The sequence below is a fragment of the Excalfactoria chinensis genome, chromosome 2 (genome assembly GCF_039878825.1).
Source record: "Excalfactoria chinensis isolate bCotChi1 chromosome 2, bCotChi1.hap2, whole genome shotgun sequence".
Classification (NCBI taxonomy): domain Eukaryota; kingdom Metazoa; phylum Chordata; class Aves; order Galliformes; family Phasianidae; genus Excalfactoria; species Excalfactoria chinensis.
The window spans coordinates 22,400,321-22,418,543 of record NC_092826.1 but is presented as its reverse complement, the minus strand read 5'-3'; the positions used below and the strand labels follow the sequence as shown (position 1 = coordinate 22,418,543).

The 18,223-nt window shown below is 43.5% G+C and overlaps 1 protein-coding gene across 1 annotated transcript; it reads right to left on the bottom strand.

The window, feature by feature from the left end:
• Window positions 1-5,951: 5,951 nt before the first annotated feature.
• Window positions 5,952-14,077, bottom strand: GEM (GTP binding protein overexpressed in skeletal muscle). The gene is made up of 5 exons (XM_072329209.1): window positions 13,956-14,077; window positions 12,210-12,553; window positions 9,483-9,559; window positions 8,794-8,998; window positions 5,952-7,186 (listed from the first exon to the last, which is right to left on the bottom strand). Exons 2-5 carry the CDS (start codon window positions 12,541-12,543, stop codon window positions 6,909-6,911), a joined length of 894 nt encoding a protein of 297 aa, XP_072185310.1. The 5' UTR covers window positions 12,544-12,553; window positions 13,956-14,077; the 3' UTR covers window positions 5,952-6,908.
• Window positions 14,078-18,223: the final 4,146 nt, after the last annotated feature.

The window sequence follows — 18,223 nt, the reverse complement described above, 5'->3', positions numbered from 1 at the left end:
AAAAAACCAACAACCCACAAGCAAACAAGAAACCCCATCAACTGTTGGGATCCAATTATGAGTGATACTGAAAGCAGGGAATAAAATGTTGCTTTGTCACTATTCAAAACCTGGCATCTCGAGCAGCACATAGTGCTGGAGATTTTGTTTTTAAGGTAGGGTAGTGTTAGAGAAAGAACAGAGAAAGACAACAAACATGGGTAAGCAGATGGAGTGGCTCCTTTAGGTGAGAGATTAAAAGTTCGGGACGCTACAGTCGCTTTAGTAGAGGGATGAAGGGGACGTGATTGATATTTTCAGATTCATAAAGCCAGTGGAAAAGGTGAGTGCAAAGATATTGGTGATAAAAGCTCATCGGTGATATCCCTCAACAGCACGTCCTGCTGCCACTTTTCTTCCCCCAGTCAGATAGAGCATAGGGTGAGAAGCAGCTCCAGACCAAAGCAGTAGCACGTTTCTTCTAACTGGGTTCTTAGGCACCATGCTGATAATTCCGCAGTAGCAATCTGAAATTCATTAACAAAAAAAAAGTGCTTTGACAAGAATATTGAAGGAGGGATTTCTGTATGGGTAGAGCACATCCTTGGGATATGAAAGCAAGATGTTTATCCCATCACCCTTCCAATCCTCAGGTTTATTTACTGCAAGCTCTATCTACACTTTCTCTCTCTGTAGCCTAAGGTATCTGGGTCATGGATGGGAGCCCAGAATTCTCCTGCCAAGTTGTATTTGCTTTTTATGATTAGTAGTTTCAGTACAGCCATGATACACAGCTCCACTCTCAGGACATATCTTAGCCACAGCACAGGTGCTGGGGAAGTTTCTCCATAGGAACGCATGTGCCAGAGTGTTTTGAGCATATCCTGGTGGGGATGCAGAGCTCCAAAGTCACAGCTATGGCAAAATGCTGCTGAGGGTGCTAAGAGATCATCCCAGCTGAATGCTAGTGGCTTGTTTCTGAATGGAATAAGTGAGGAGGGAGCAGATATAGTTGTTCTTGATACAAGACTTCACTAAATGAAAATCTTAAGACTGAAATGTGATGACTACAGAGCCATATGGAGTAGCCCAATCACACTGGCTTTGCGTGTCTGGCAGATACTGAAAAGGGGATTCAATCTGTGATAAGAAAAATTGCAGAAGAATTTTTTAAAGTGCAGAACTCTCTTCATTGTCTGTATTTGGCTGGTGAACAGAAAATGACAAGTTGACTCACCTCAATTCATTTTGTCTGCCGGAGAGAACAATACAATGGGGGCAAGACTTGCAAACATGCAAAGCCCCATTGATTGAAAGCCATGTTGAACATGAGGAATTATGGCACAGAAGTAACTTCCTGGCTATGGAAAACCTGTTGAGAGATCACATTTCGATTTCAGCAGAAGTTGAGCCATTCAGTTATTCAGCAAAAATCAGACAGTGTCCGAGAGAAATTAGTACAAAGCTGAGGAGCCTTAGATCCTTCTACCACAGAAGCGGTTGCTTAGTTCCCTCACTCTGCACTGCAGAGATGAGAAAATCATTTGATTGTAAAATTACTCAGGCATAATTTTCAAAACCTAGAGGAAGTGTTCTGCACTAGTCATTTCCTTAGCAAATTATTAACCAGGTGATGAAGCAGGCTGGCACAGCGAAGCAAGATACGCAAGGCTGGTGTGCTCTCTTGTGGGTACATTGTCCTTGTTATCTGATAGCTAAAGTTGCAAGTAATTAGCACACTGAATTTCAGTTTCTCTAGGCAAAAAATCCATTGTTTTGATGATCTTAGAAGTATAAAGGTAGGGAAAGATGTCTAAGATCATCCAGTCCAACCGCCAACCAACCCATCCCCACTAACCCTTGTTCCTAGGCCACATCTACATAGTTCTTGAACAACTCCAGGAATAGAATGGAGATGTCTAAGAGGATAAATGTAAGAGGTATTTGCAGTCCCTGGGTGAGATGGTCACTGACTGGGGAGCTTCTGTTTGCCTTGATGTCTGTGAGAGATTTCTAGCATGAGAGCACCAGGAGGAAGGGCACGTGGGGGAAGGTTCATGTCAGGTCGTGCACATCAGCCCCTCAACGCTGGGTCCCTACAGCTCTAGCTCACCAGCCCATGGTCCTTACAGGCTGTGATGGTAGGAGCAAGACTTCTCCACAGCTGCTCTAGGACATAGTGAAAATTATCACATGGCTGCGTTTCCTGTTTTAACAGAAGGAAGCCACACTGAGAGGCCTAGATGTCACCATATAAATAACTCATAGTCTCACACATTTGAAAATGCTTGTGGAGTAATTTTAACACAGAAGGCCATATATACCTTGGGTGTTACCACGTACTTTATACTGCATAAGTCTGACAAGTAGACAAGCACCAAAGAAAGCAAAGAAACCTGTGTGGCTACAGTGAACTAGAGCAGACGGTGACTGGGAAAAGGAGGACAAGTCTCGTTAAATATCATTTTGTGTATGGGGATGAATCCCAGCAGTGTGCAGAACACAACAGCCTGCAGTTATGAACTGAGCAATGGCCTCTGGTGAGCCCAGAAAAGACAGCTGGAGGAGAAGCTGCACATCTTACCTTCTATGTAAGTGAAAGCATTAGCAGGTCAGATGAGGAAATTGTTTAAGTTGTGTGTTTAGTTCTGCGGTCTTCAGTGTAGTTGGAAGGAATGAGTTCAGAGTACACCTTTGGCAATCCAAGAATTTATTTGTCTGGGGATCTCATCAGTAAAACACTATTAGTACTCAGAAAATCATAGTATCATTTAACTCAGAAAGACCTTCAAGATCATCAAACCCAACTGTCAGTCTGGCCCACTGAGTCCCATCTCTAAACCATCCATATGTCTCTTAAATACCCCCAGGGATGGGAGTCTCCAGGCAGCCTGTTCTGATGCTTTACCATCATCTTTATGAAGAAATTATATCTAATGTCCAATTTAACCTGCCCTGGTGCAACTTGAGACATTTTCCTCACTTTGTCACTAAGAAAATAGACAGGACCTCCATCCTGCAACCTCCATTCATAGAGTTATAGAGAGTGACGGGGCCTCCCTTGGCCTCTTCTTCTCCAGACTAAATAGCCTCAGTTCCCTCAGCTACTCCTTTCACATCCCCGTTTTCCAGTTCTGTCTACAGCTCCATTGCTCTGCTCTGCACATTCTCAAGCAACTCAGTATCCTTCTTGTAGAGAGGAGACCAGAACTGAACACAGTACTTGAGTTGCGGTCTCTCCACTTCTGCATGCAATCACCTCTATAGTCCTTCTGACAACACTGTTTCTGATACAAGCCAGGATGCCATCAGTCTTCTTGGCTGCCTGAGCACACTGTTGGCTCGCATTCAGCCAGCTGCCTACCAGCACCCTCAAGTCTTTTTTTGCCCGAGAACTTTCCAGTAGCTCCCCCAAGCCTATACCACTCCATGGGTTTGTCGTGACCTAAGTGTGGGACCCAGCACTCTTTACCATCTTCCCTCTTCTCTGAGTGCTTTCCCTAAAAATCCTTTGTAGAGAGCAAGTAGGGTTGTCTGTGATCATAGAGGCAATACTGCATAGAAAACATCTGCTTCCATCCTCTGCTGCAGCCCTCTGTAGCTCACATCATCATCACTGGAACTACTCCTGTCAGGAGCCATACTCCCATTTGTGCCTACACCACGAAGCAGCCCGAGAGCACTAACTGTGGTCCATGGCCTTTGAAGCTTTTGAAGGAAAAGATGTTGAAAATTTGTATGCTTGAAAGTTAAATCCACATTGTATTTGTTGATTTTATTGCAAATGGTATTCTGCAAATTGACTAAATTGCATCAGTAATTCTCCCAGATATGAATGCACATAAAAAACTGCACAGGTTTGTTAGTGGCCTACCAAGAACAGTTCTTTAGCATCTAGCTTCTTACAATGCATAAGTAAATCTTCCTTCTTCTAATCTATCGTGATTAATTTAATTAAAGCTGGATGTGCCTCCTAATTTTTCTTGCTGATCAGATCTGTTTTCCTAAAAAAAAAAAAAAAAAAAAGATATTTTTGCAAGAACTATTACACTATAATTGGTATTTTGCTTGTTCTTAGGATTTTTTTTCTCTCTCTCCCTGTTTTATTTTGTTTGGACTCTGTGAGTTTTGCCATTTTGGCCTCAGTGCATTCACTGCTGTGACTCACGTATTCCACAGCTACTGCCAGATCTCTGGGGCCGACACTGCAATTATTGCATTAGGACCTGTCAGTGCAGCCCTGACTTAATAAATAGGGCAGAGATTAGAACCACTGATTGATCTGTTCCATGGTTTTGGACACTCACATCTGAGATGAGTAGAAGGCCTGTGGATATTTAGGGTTCAAAATGTCAGCATTTCAGATTAGATTAGCACTAATTAGATATTTTACATACATCAGCTGCTATATATAGTGAGCATTTTGGTATTTGATGATCTGGTGGATTCGATAAGTGCTGGGGCCGTGCACCAAGTGACTCAAGTCCTTTTCAGGTGAAACTCAGTGTCCTTCAGGAGTGCAACTGTGGGACTGCAGTCCTGGGTGGGCATCCTTTTCCCATAGAACAAGACTAGGCCTGATCCAAAGGAAGAAAAGCTCTGAAGGATGTGGATGCTCAGTACCAGCCTTGGTACTTCACATTCAGAGGTAACAGTAACACACTCCAACTCTTCAGTGAAATGAAGCAATAACCCCATGAGGTCATGCTGATGGTGGTGGTTTTCACCCCATAGCTTTCTCCATGCTCACAGCCTCTTCCTGAAAATGCAGGACTGATCAAGAGGGTGAGTAAGCGTTGAACTGGGATGTGCAATATGGAGGCACCTATCCTAAGTGCTTCAGTCCCAAGGCAGCACCATGATAAGAAAATGGACCAGCCCCAGTCCAACACCTGCCGCAGAAGACAGACTTATAAAGCTGACTGCTCCTCTTAGCTATGGAAATGATGTGGAGACGACTGCTTCATGGCTGCTGTTGGTGGCTGCTCCACCGCAGGAACAAACATACTGCATCACCACAAGTGCTCTGCTTTTAAAATGCATCTCTAGGATTTCTGATGCAGAGAAAAGCTTGAAAACACCAAGATTATTATAAAGGCCAACAAATAATAATAATAAAAAACTTTAGCTTAAAATTTAAGACACTTTATACTGGAGTAAGCTGTATTCTCTAGTGTGCTCCAAATCAACCTCAGATTTCATGCTGTCATCACAGAAGTACACGTTCAAAATCCAAGAACGGAGATCTTGTCTATTCAAAATATAGTTTTCTCCTCATATCAAGAAGACGTTCTGAATTCAAAATTCCTTTCCAGGGAGATCTGAATGCTGCATGAGCACAGACCCATCCTGCAGTGCAATATTTTACACCACATCAGGCTCCTCCCTTACCAGAGCATTTTGTGGGACAAAAGCTGCACAGATTGAGATGTGGAAGGCAGTCTTCATCCTACTGTGTCTCCTTTTCTTGCATTCATCCACAATGAAAATGAACTGCCAGGCTGCAGATCTGGCTTTTCTGAACTATCTGTTGGCAAAACAGAATGATTCTACATCTACCTGAAACTCTGAGGAATGCCCGTATAAACCAGCGTAATCAGGAGGGAAATCTATGCCAGCATCATTATGTCCAACGTAAATTGAGGATTAGGGCATCTAACTCAAATGTAGCATTTTGCTTTATCTAGACCCATAAAGTGAGCTAACGGTTCTGAAGTGCTTTCAGACTTAGGGGCACATACATTTTTTAAGAATGACTTATTTTTATCTTTGGCACCTCAACCCCATCTGTACATGAGGGAGCACAAATAGGTTTGAGACTGTGGGTGATCCTTGCTTTGTGGCTCTGGGTTGCTAAGTAGCCTCTGTGTTCAGAGACACAAGGAATCCTCCCTGTCCTTGTCAGCCAGAAATCTTCCCAAGCATTCAAAATATTTTTCTCAACTTAAAAGAATTATCAGGGGTTTCCCAGTGAGTCTCAAAGGCAGTCATATATTTTATTTGTTTTATTACAAGGCATGTAAGTAAAAACTTGCATATCTGAAAAAAAGATATTAGATAGAAAACAGTAATAAAATTAACATTATTCTTTAAGAAACTTGGTAATAAATACATTTCCCCTCAACATTAAAATGCTTGTTATCTTGCACGACAATAAATACAGCATAGATCTGGCATAGAGAAAGGCCAAGACTGGATACAAGAAGTCCATGTGGTTTCTTAAAAAAGCTCAGGTGATTTACAAAGGTTTGGCATCCTGCACTTGATGTACTTTGATACAGATTGTGCTTTAATTTTCCTTTAACTGTGAGTTTTAAATAGGCTCCTAATGTAGAAATATGAGAGGAAAATTTATTTGACTATAGGATTTTTCCTGTAAATATTTTCGAAGTTAGAGATGTGTAAACTCATTGAAACCAATCCTCGAAATAATTAAAAGAAGTGTTTTGGTGGCTATTCTACAACAATGCGTATTTTCAGCTGTGGGTGCACAAGCCTGACCAGCCAATTGGTGAGGGATCAATGCCTGGTCAGTTCCTCAATTCATCACACAATTTCCAAAAAAGAAAATAAAAATAAAAGAGTAATTACAGTGAGAAAGAGTAAAGAGTGTAGTATTCACCTCCCAAGTCATGACAGTTTGAGGTTCTTAAGCTATTATCCAAAGGTGAGTGAAGAAGAAACAGGTATATTCCGGAATGCTTTCCCAGCACAATTTCGGATCATTATACTTTTCTTATAAAACTACCAAAGAAAACGAAAGAGAGATATTTCCATGCACTGTGCTGTTCTTATGTCAGCACGTATCATCACCATCACAACTGTGAATCTAAGTCATTTTCATAGCCCAATCTAATATAGATTATTTCCCACAACATAGTTCGATAATGTCCACAAAATGCCACAAGCACTGGCAGAGTCCAACATTTTTAAAGTACCGATAGGTCATGACAAGACTTGGATTTGAGTTTGAAGGCCATGTTCTTGTTGTTCTTGGCAACTATTTTGCCCCAAAACCGCCTGGCTTTCTTTGGGATGCTCTCCCTCCGTTTCTGGTAAGCCAGCCGCTTCTCGTTCTTTTCCTTGCTGTCCCTCCTGAGCCTCACTTGCCTCACGATGCCTTCAAAGAGCTCTTTCACGTTGTGCTGCACAGCTGCAGAGGTCTCGATGAACTTGCAGTCAAACACAACAGCACATGCTCGGCCCTCTGCAAAATCACAATGGGTATATGTCATGAGATGTCATGAACCAGGGAGGGAAGCCATACGACTGTGGGCTGTCACAAGGGGGGAGCCAGTGGCACCAGGGGAATTCCTCAAGCCTAATATAGACACGGATAAGTCTTTAATCATTTAATGCTGCCTGGTAGGCCATGATTCATCTGCTCTGTGTCACAATCCCCTGACTGCAAGGAGAGCCAAGCTCCTGGAGAAGACTGGTTCTCACTGTTGGCTGCGAAGGGAGGCAGTCAGCTGACGTGCACTGACAGAAGGAGTGTAGAGGTCAGCCATGACTCAAAATCACCTGGTCATCATACAAGGAGACTCCCACAAGTCATGTTAAATGGTGACGGCAGCGTCCCTCTTGAGCACAGCATGGCTCTCATTACCACAGGAGGCAGGGCCCAAGCCCCCTACATAGGCCAGGTGTACAATCCAGGGTCTTCAAACAATACCAGACTTGTTGTAACAGGCACAACTACCAAATCCTTAAAGGCAGAACTATGCCCATAACTTCAGAGGTATATCTGAAATCACAGTTCTTATCTCAGACTGTTTGAGTATAAAATAGACCTGGCAGATATCTTTAACATGAAAGCCAATTCATGCTGTCTTCTAACTTGCTGGGAACTCATCACCAGGATGGCTAAATCTTTCAGGGGACTTTTCAAGTTGGCCAGAGAGACATGAGAATTAACATGATCATCTTTGGCTTTGGGATAAGCTACCTCTGTTCAAATCCTTCACTTCGAGCAATCTTGACAGTGACCAGAGGATCTGCACCTATCCCAGTGTAACAAAAGTCTAGATCAACTGGGGAATAGGCAGGATAGCTGTAGTGAGAAGAAAATGCTGAGCCAAGAAACCCGGGTGTCCTGTGGGCTCTGGTCAAGAAGAGATTATCTAATGAGGTGCCATGTGTTATGCCACCTAAATCTCAGGGAAGTCTGCATAAGAAGAGATTCTACTGACCGAAGAGCTTGAGAGTCACCAGTAGCTTCCACAGATATCTTTCTATTCCTGTTTATGGGCTTAGGACTCCTCAGGCTCTGGGATGGTGGCACAAGCTCTTTACCCGTTTGCATGAAGCAGAGGGATAGATGCTTTAGCATCTCAGAGCAAGGCACCAAGCAGATCTCTCCTGAAAGGCACCTGCCCAGGCCAGTGAAATGAAAGGTGAGAGAGAATTTTAATTCATCAGGAAGTAAAACTTAAGAGGAGGACCTGGTCAAACAAGGAGATAATCTTTGGTAACAGAATAAAGAGGTTATATATAATCATACATTGGACACCTAAGCTGTTCCCAGCTTCCAGCGCATTCTCAGTCTGCAGTGGTCTTACATGAGGAGCTGGAAATGAAGAAATTCAAGCTGTTTTTATGATGGAATTTAGATTTGGGAAAGAGATTATCTACATACGGTGCTTAAAGACTTAGCAGACCTTTCCCAGTCCTCTGCCCTCTCTTTCAGCCCTCTGTTTTATTACTCTTTTGTTGCCTGGTCCTGATCACAGTGTACTCCATCCATTGTAATGTCCAACAGCTGTTCTATGGCTCTTAAGCTTACAAAGTTTTTATCCTCATCATTTTCCTTACCTGCTACTGAAACTTCGCGGCACCTGACAAGGTCACTTTTGTTGCCAACCAAAATAATGGGAATATCTTCTTTCTGCCGAGCCCTGCGGAGCTGTATTCTGAGTTCAGAAGCTTTCTCAAAGCTTGCTCGGTCTGTGATGGAGTAGACAATCAAGTAGGCATCTCCCACTTTCATGCAGTGGTCTCGAATCCATTCTCCTTCACGCTGTTCAAAGCAAACAATCAGACATTGTTATGCCCAGGACAGAGTTTTGCTTCGAAAATATAACATTGGAGAATCTAAACACATTCCCGCTGTAACTGCACTGGATATGGTTTGAATCACAGTTGTACTAAAAGCAATTCCAAAGTGGTGACCACATGAATACTTCAGCATAAAGGAGGGTGAAATTTGCCCCTGATAATTCATTATACTAGATTTAGATCGGAATGAACACTGTTTAGAAAATGTCTTGAATGTTTTGTTTTATCATTAAAAAAATAAAGAGGTTTTCTCTTCTCAGGCTACAGAGAGCCATTAAGCATGCTTGGTTTGCTTTGGGGAGGATATTGATCCTGTGTTTTTCCTGATGCTGAAGTATAGAAAAATATACTTTCTTTCCCAAAAGATAACTACTTTTTATACTAGCCCTCATTCATGTGTACTTTTCTTTTGGCATTCAACTAGTATGTATAAATAAATGTTGTACCTTGTTATCCCACATGTCGAGCAGTACAATGGTTGCACTCTCCCCATCCACCATCAGGGTTCTTTCATATGTGTCTTCTGTAAGAAAAAGATAGAAAAGTTGGTAATATATTATTTTGTGACATCACATACATTATAAAAAAACAAATAGCTTACTAAGTATAATTTTTTCACAGTTCAAGTTAGTGAGCCAAGTTTTGTGCTGGCTCATGTTCAGTTCTTTCCATATTTCCATCAGCACTAAACCTGCCTTCTGTTCATTACTGGTTGTCTTACTTTCCATGATATATGAAGCAGACAAAGATCAGAAAATGAGATGTTCATTATTTTCATTGATATTGTCTTTGTCTTATGTGAGAGAGAAAATAGAACCAGTGGAAGAAATAACCAAAGGCTGAACATTTGCCCCACGGGAGCAGCAGAGTCCAGCGAGGCTGAGTAATGGAAAATATTTGCTTTCACTTTAGCAGGGACAGTTTACGGGTGAACAGTCACTGCTGCTGAGAGCAATACAGCTAACAGCCCACCAAGCAAAGAGGGCACGGTTTTGTGAGACGGGAGCTGCTGAGACTGAAATGATTGCTGCATCCCATTTCTTTCCCACTTCACAGTTTCCCACATTACCTTTGATGTCAAAAAGCAAAGCAGTCAACAAACCACAGCAGTTATTTATTTTGTACTGAAACCAAAATGACCCATATCTAGATTATAAGTGCTGCGTGACTAAGTTCTGCCTAGATCTGGAGGGGCTGTTCCCACTCAATCACAATCAATCCTTGCTGTGAAATTCTCAGTCTAGTTTCCACTTCAAATACTAATTCTTTTTCCCCCCAGATCCAAGGACATTTGGATGAGTAGTGTGAGGCTCAAATCCCCCTCTAGGCTTGTGTTGCTGGGCAGTGAAAGATGCTGGGCTTAGGGTTTCTCAGAATGCTGCACCTTTCCGTGCACTGTGTGAGGAGTCTGTTCCAGCTATGCTTGTAGATAGGACCGTGCCTTAACTTCTGCCTCATACACTTTCTTTTGGGTATTAGTGGAGTGAACTTTCCCCCAAATTGTAATCACAGGCTTTTCTCAAAGCCAGAAATCTACAACCAAGCAAAAGACTCGGCCAAAAACATTCTATATTTAAAATAAAATCAAACTCTGTAAACAAGAGCACAGGCTTGACACAGCTTAAAATGCAAGGATTCAAAGCACAAAGCTAATCAAGAGGGGCATCTGTGTTCATGAGTTAGATGAAACTTATAGTTAATTGCAAAACTTATCCCTTGGAGCAGCTGCATTCCCTCTGTGAACTGGCTGTCCTGAGACCATCATCTCTTGCAATAATATTTCCAGTTTGTAAGCTCAAGTTTGGAGAATGGTTTCTTTGACTGATCCAACCTTGGCATGGGAACAAGATCCATCTGCACCAGAGGACAACATTTAGAGGACTACTTCTTTGTTCTCTGTGACACAGGGAGAGGCTACAAGTACGTGACCACACTACTTGAAGATATTCTGCCCCTGATCAGAATCATAGGATCATGGAAGCTTTTGAGTTGGAACAGACCTTTAAGGGCCATCTAATTCAATTCCCTTGCCATGAACAGGGACACCTACGGCTAGATAAGGTTGGTCACAGCTCCATCCAGTGAGCTTACTTTGAAGTCAACATTTAAAAAGGAGAAATACAACAGCAGTTTTACTGATACTTCCATAAAGCTGGCCTTGGAAACTTGTCGTGGCTATCCTCCAAGCAGTAGTGCTGGGAGTGCAAATGAAGGAAGAATCCATACTGCTTCTCATGAAGAAAGAAACTATCGGACAAGGATGTGAAAAGTAAATCCTGGCTTAAGAACAAAAAAACCTGCCCTGTCTATGCTCCACCGAAGGCTGGAAAAAAGCTCAGAAGCTCTCCATGCTGGCATGGGCACCAGCACAAGAGGAACAGATAGAGGAGAGAAATACCCTGTGTGTTGAATAGCAAAAACAGCCAGCAACTTGCATGTGTTACCAAGATGATAGGACCTATGTTCTTAGGACCACAGCAGGCTTCCATCACTGCATGACCCTTCTTCCACAGCACCTTGCTCACACCCTCATGGCTGGGTGCCACAGCCTCACCTTCTGCAGTGACTAGTCTTTGGGACTAAGGAAGGTTTCAAAATCCTCACTAACACAGGGGAGCATGAAATGAGGGGTAGACATATTTTGCTCAGACTCCCTACAGCCTATGCTGACACAACATATTCATACGTAAGGCTGAGATGACATATAATGGCAAATGTTTTGGAGAACTGGATAGGGCTTTTTTATTTTTCATTGCATGTTATTTCTGAGCATTACGTTCTTGTGGACCACAAGGAAAAGTCCTTGTTTTCCTCTGCCCTATAGAAAGCTGGAGATGGCCCTGTGGAGCCCGTGGTGATGCAAGAGTAGGACCAGAATGAATACTGAATGGCAGCTTCCAACAAATTCTTTGAAATAAAAAAGCATGAGAATCTGTTTTGTTCCCTTTCAGACGCTTTAGGTTGTTATTAGAGAGTATCATCCTTGTTGTAGCTTACTTTGCTCATTCTTGTTTTCTTAAGAGAGATGCATGTGTTAGAATTGGTTTTGACAATCAGATCCAGATGTTTGCTACATCAATTTTATATTAATTGACCTTTCTGATTTTCCACATCAATTTCTGCTGCCATGGCTGATGGTGAGCAAACACAGACCCCAGAGCATGGTGACCTACCTCCCAGCACCTCGCAGTCGCTGTCAATGCTGTCATGTACCCCTGCAAAGATGTTGGCCAGAGACGACTTGCCCACACCTTGCTCCCCAATCAGCACCACTCTGTAGCAGTTGCTGCAGGACTCAGAGGAGATGACAGAGTCAGATGACTCCGAGGACCAGCTCCTTCTGTAGTATTCGTCAGGGCTGATGGTGTATCGCTTCTGCACATTGTACTCATTGGAGTCCTTCTGGACCAGCAGGTTCTTCCCATCAGCAGGAATGCTCCATCGCTGCTGCTGCTGCTGCAGGCTGCTGTGGTGGGTGCGACGCATGGTAACGTTGTTGAGGGTCATTTTTTTACCCCTGGTGAGAAATGTGGAAGCCATACGCTTTATCCTCACAATGCTTACAAACACACCATCTGAAGGCAGCATGTCCTGCTCTTCTACGGGGATACAGTATGCAACAACAACAAAAAAAAGGGGACGCCACACTCTTTTGCAGTTGCTAGTACTAGTGCTCAAAGAAATATTTCTAGCTTGTTAGTCAGAGGCTTTTTTCCTGGGGATGACACCACCCCCACCACACTAATCCTATCTGTCTTTAGCCTGTACACGTTTCCTGTAGTGCTAAGTGTATGGGCAGGGAAGCACTCAGCAGAGCTCATACACAGCTGCATCCCCATCAAGAGATGGGTAGCACCTGCAGACACTTCTCCCTGCCCTCCTGCCTCTTGGGGCAAGCACAGAGACCCATCTCTGGTACCTCAAACTCACAGTCTTACACAGCTCTCATAGAAGAAAGCCATGCAAGCAAGCACATGTCTTTGGGTCTCATCTATGTCAGGATAAGCTTCGAACAGTGGCTTTCTGGCTGCTCACAGGGACACAAACAAGTCCAGTGACTTTTCAGAGGAGGTAAACGTTCAAGCCATTACAGAAGGTGGCACTGGCAGAAAAAGATCATAAGTTTACAAATACTAAATCAGCAACTTCATCTGTTTCACAGTTAGCTAATAGGTTAGCTCTTCCAATCTTAGCATGGCCCCTAATTACACTTAAATTAGCAAACTCAATTTTGACCGGGTTGGCAGCAGAGCACAGTGATGTCATTCTCATGGGCTACCAGCTACCATTTTTAGGAATGTTACTTCGGTGGTTATTTGGACATTTTGCTTTTTGGAGTATATCTGAATTTTATCAGCTCTCTATGTCAGTAGGCAAGAGAGAGAGCTGCCCATGAAATGAACTTTCAAACTTGAATAACAAGCGGTGAATGAAAATAAGCACGGCAACACATGAAAACTACATGTGCAGATCACTACTCCTTTTCACACAAAGCTGTCTGAAAACTTCTTAGAATGAATGTAGATCAGGCTGGAGAATAAGCAGACCAAAACCACTTTCTATCTGAACTTATTACAGCGCTCGCAGTATTTTCTCTGTGACACACAGTGCTTAGTGGCAAAACTAGATTCTGACAAGAAACTAGGCAGCAAGCAAAGCCTGCTTCTCAAAGTCAGATATTAACCGCAGTTTGATTTACCATGCATTACTTTCTTTCAGTTTCCCCATTGAAAAGACCAGATGAGAAAAGGCAATTCCAATTCAGTCAGATATCAGAGCCCAAACAAATGATGACCATCAATAAACAATCACGTCGCAATCCAAGCCCAGGTTTGATGGCATGCACTGCACTTAGCCACAAAGCCACAACAAACCCCATGAACACAGGACCCAAGGCACAGTGGCCAGAGCTGCCTTACTTGTGTGCGACCGTCTACGCCGTCAGCTCCGAGTTCGCGCTGCCTTCCACTCCGTGGGCTGTGTTACACTGAGCTGCTCTGCCGGAGTAAATCCCCTCCCGCTTACGGGCTGCCTCTTTAATTCCTTCTCAGTGAACCTGGTTTATATTAAGCCCATCTGATCGGAGACAGGGCTTTTCCGTGACGTGGTTGGCCTTTCCATCCAACAGCCAACCCCCAGCTGGGAGGAAGCAGACATGCAGAAAAGCAAAAACTTACAAACAGCCTCAAAAGACTTACTTGAAATCATATGATTGTCTTGGTGTTGCCAGTAAAACAAACACGTTTGGGTCTGACATAAGGAAAACAGGCAAGTGGAAAAATTAAAAAAAAAACAAACATGTCCTTCCATCTCAGTTCTGCATTCAAACGCCAGCAGGATTAATGATGTTTTTAAAACTACGTGTTTCATTAATGCATATAATGCAGTAAATGTGTTATGTTCTCTGTCTGCAAAACGCAGTTAACTCCCCACTGGACAAGACGTTTTTCTGTGGAATAAAAGATCTGAATATCACTTTAGAATTATCTCACAAGCATGAATATTATTCTGTTGGGTTTTTGGGGTTTTTTTGTGTCTTTTAAAGGGATCCAAAACATACAATCCTACTTTTTCCATCACCTTCCAAGTCTCTACCCAGCCATCTCCCACCCCTGCTGCAGCACTCCTGCAAGGGCTGAACAGAACGGCTGCCCACAGACTGAGTGCTGCTCCAGCTGGACGCTGGCAAAGACGGATGTGAATTATGGAGCACAGAACCTGGGCAACTCGGTGCAGATTCCGTCTGCAGTTTATTAGGAGAGATGGCTATACACAATGTATGCACCACAAAGCATGAGCCTGCTCCTCAAATGCTGCCATGTCTAACAGCCTGTGTGGAAATCACATCTTGATTAACAGAGCAGAAGAATAAACCTCCACAAAACACTTGGTAGGGATAGTATCAGTTATACAGAAAGTCTACAGCAAACTCCCACTGTTTTTCCTTCTTTTTGCAATTTCCTAGTTATTCTGCCAGTCCCCTAAGCAACCTGTGACTGCCCTTCCCCTGGCAGCTGAGCTTTAGCACCAGTGCTGTGCAGAGTGGGACATCCCTTCCCCTGGTGCTGCCTGGCACTCGTGTCACAGACTTCTGCATTTTCATGCCTCACGTAAGCCTTGTCCAATGGATTGCATTTCCTATGCTAAAGCAGACCTTTATGAAACTCTTCCACTGAGATATGCCTGCTTTCTCTCCCCTTCAGCTTTGTTGCACGTCTGCATTTTTCATGAGGATTTTCAGGGATCTTCTGAGCCCACCCTCAAAGGGCCAAGAGCATTTCCCAAAGTCAGGCACACTCACCTGTACGCAGAAATCACTTACTGAGATGTACTGAGGGGAGACTTGAGCCAAACTGTGCCCTGATTTTGGATCACTTGTGCTCAGCAGCGGCTGCCCTGGCCCCAAGCCCTGCACCTCTGCGTAGGATGCACACAGCAACTGTTTGTGCTCACTGTACAGCACAGCAAAACACAGGGCAGCCCCCGTCAGGGATTGTTTATGGCAAGGCCAGTGGGTCTCAAAGCAGAGCAGTTCGCTCTCGTGCTGTCAGCACACCAAGTTCTGAAGTTGCTCCTCCTTTTTGCAAAATGTAAATGAAGCAGGGGAGCGGATGGCTGCAGAGCTGCGTGCTGCACCCTCAAGGGATTTCAGTTCTCTTTATGTCGCCTGTCACTCGTCACCTCCTGTAATAATGCAAAACCTGTCCATCACAGGGCTGCAGAGTTTTATGGCCAGATGGATGCCAGCAGAACCGTAGGCTCTAATGTCTCACCCAAATGTTTAACTTGTATGATAGCAGAAAGCACAGACAGCGGAAATGAATCACAGTCAGAAAAGGCTTTGCGTTTAGTTATGGCTCGTGTTAGATCAGCAATTGCCAGACACTGTGTGTCGTCTTCATAGAAATCAAGGTAAAGAAAACACAGCTCTCCAGTGATCCCACAATACATGCCCTGCTATTTGCTTACCAGGCATAAGAGCAGGTTACTTAATGAATCGTGGATGGAGCCCTACACGATAAGGCTGACCATGGGCCTGCATTTCCAAACACCTCCACAGACTGATGCAGGGCTCTGTGATCCTGAACTGCCCTGTCCTCTCACACTTTTTGTCTGTCAACATATCTGCAGCAAAAACCGCTTGAGACACAGCACAAGAAGAGAAAAACCATAAGGCCAGGTGCTGTCGTAAAAGCACGAGGGCTTGGATGCTGCTGGCTTCTGCAATATTAAACTTACAGTGATCTCATGTTTAAATACTATCCATTCTGTGCTTCAATAATCATGTCTTAAAGGAATGCTCTCTGCAGGATGAAGTAAACTTCTCACTGCCATCTCTCTCTGGCCACTTACGGTTTGACCAGGTGGTGCTCATTGCAAATAGGCAGGAATTTTCCATCAGATATAAAACAGAAGTACTTTATAGCTGGTACTTAACAAGCTATTTCATATTTATGTACATAAAGGCAAAAGTAGCTCCTCAAATCACCATCTAGTGTGAGGGTGGTGCTTAGAGCTGATCTGAATCAGCTTAGAAGAGGAGGGAAATGCAAGGGGGGGGAATGTTTAGAAAAGCAAGAAGAGCAAAATTCAGATTTATTTTACTAAAAATTGAGTGCTGTGTCTGAAAGTACACTTGCTCCCTATAATTCAGCAGAAGAGCATATCTTCATTTTTCCCTTCAGAGGACCTGATTTAGTAGATCGCATTCCCAATAGTTAGTTGTTTGCAAAGGCAGATGCAGTCCACCACCCTCCTTCCCTCCACCCCATAGCAGTGTGCCACGTTTTTCTGCACTTCTCACATCCATCAGTGTTGTCTGGCCTCTTGGAGACTCTCAGCCCCTCAGTAGCACGAGCTACCAGCTCCACAATGGACAGAAATATTTTGGGGCATAGGCATGATGCTGGGCAGGACAGCACAGACCCATTAGATACCCACAGCTACTTCAAGGCTCATGGACCTGTTCCTGTGTCACCATCCATTTCTGCATCACAGGCAGCTCACTGAGCAACTGTCATAGAAAAGGGAAAAATACATGCATAGCGAAGCTGACTTAGGCCCACAGCAATGGGACTGATGGCTTATGTACAGTAGCTCATGCCTACAGCTTTGTCTTCGGCTTTTCTGCTTCAGTCCAATGGCTGGATGAGAAGTTTCACATCAAGTGAGAGAGGTAGCATGAAGAAAGTATGCTGAAATTGGAGGTATGACATAGGTAAATGAAGAACTGCACGCCTGGGGAGAACTGCTGAGGATCTCAAATGGGAATGGTGAGAGAAACTCAGAAATTAAGGGACAGTGACATTTTATTTACTTAAATGGAAAGAGAATCCAAGAAGTATGCTCCTGAAAGTGCTCTCCCATCTCAAAAATGCTTAACAAAAGAGCCACAGTCCCCCACAGACCAGCAGACTTGTTAGCCTTCACACCCAGCAGTTGCTTGCAAAGGGTACTGAATGTGTTCTGTCACCTTCTTTTCTCCTACACCGCAGCAGGCTTTTACAGACCTACAACTGATCCCTAAAAACAGAATGCGATCCTCTGGTGATGGAGCACAAGGATGGAGAGGAGCCCCAGTATGTTCTTGTGTGCAAGAAAGCAGTAAGGCTGGCATTAGAGCTGTCAGGGAATAGGATTGCCTTTAATCAGCCGCCTCATTAGGAAACCCCTCTTTAGTCTATTACTTGCAGATAATCTGGATTCTGATGTACCAAAAGGGAGGTGTGCTCCATATCTGTGCTCAGCAGAGCTTTTATAACTGCAATTGGTGACCAAATGGTATTTGCCCATTAGTGCACTAAAGCGGTACAGTCAAAATACTAAGCAAAGAGTGAAAAACACGCAGTCAAAGGAAGCAGTGCAGATAGGTTCATAATAAATGACAAGCTGCTTTTTAGTCTCCTTAACTGGAAAGAATAAGAATCACAACAGCAGCAGTTAAAACAAGTCTCAGCTGCAGGGGGGAAAACAAAAACCAACAGTAACCAAGAGCAAATTGTGAAAGTGAATCATTTCAGTAAAGTTAGAAGTGCTTGTTTCCCAGCCATGCTTTCAGGGACGTTAAGGGATTCTGCTATTAACTGCCCAGGGAACGGGATGAAGTACCACTTGACATACATACATGTGCTTTTCAAATGGAATCTGTGCAAATATATATATATATATAAAAAAAAGAAACTTCATA

What these genes read in the sequence shown, in the direction of transcription:
- GEM (XM_072329209.1), bottom strand. Translation starts at nt 12,543, where the DNA reads ATGACCCTCAACAACGTTACCATGCGTCGCACCCACCACAGCAGCCTG. An exon ending in TCGACATGTGGGATAACAAG is followed by an intron (nt 8,999 to 9,482) that starts GTACAACATTTA and finishes TGCTTTGAACAG; the next exon opens with CGTGAAGGAGAATGGATTCG. An exon ending in CCGCGAAGTTTCAGTAGCAG is followed by an intron (nt 7,187 to 8,793) that starts GTAAGGAAAATG and finishes GTGATTTTGCAG; the next exon opens with AGGGCCGAGCATGTGCTGTT.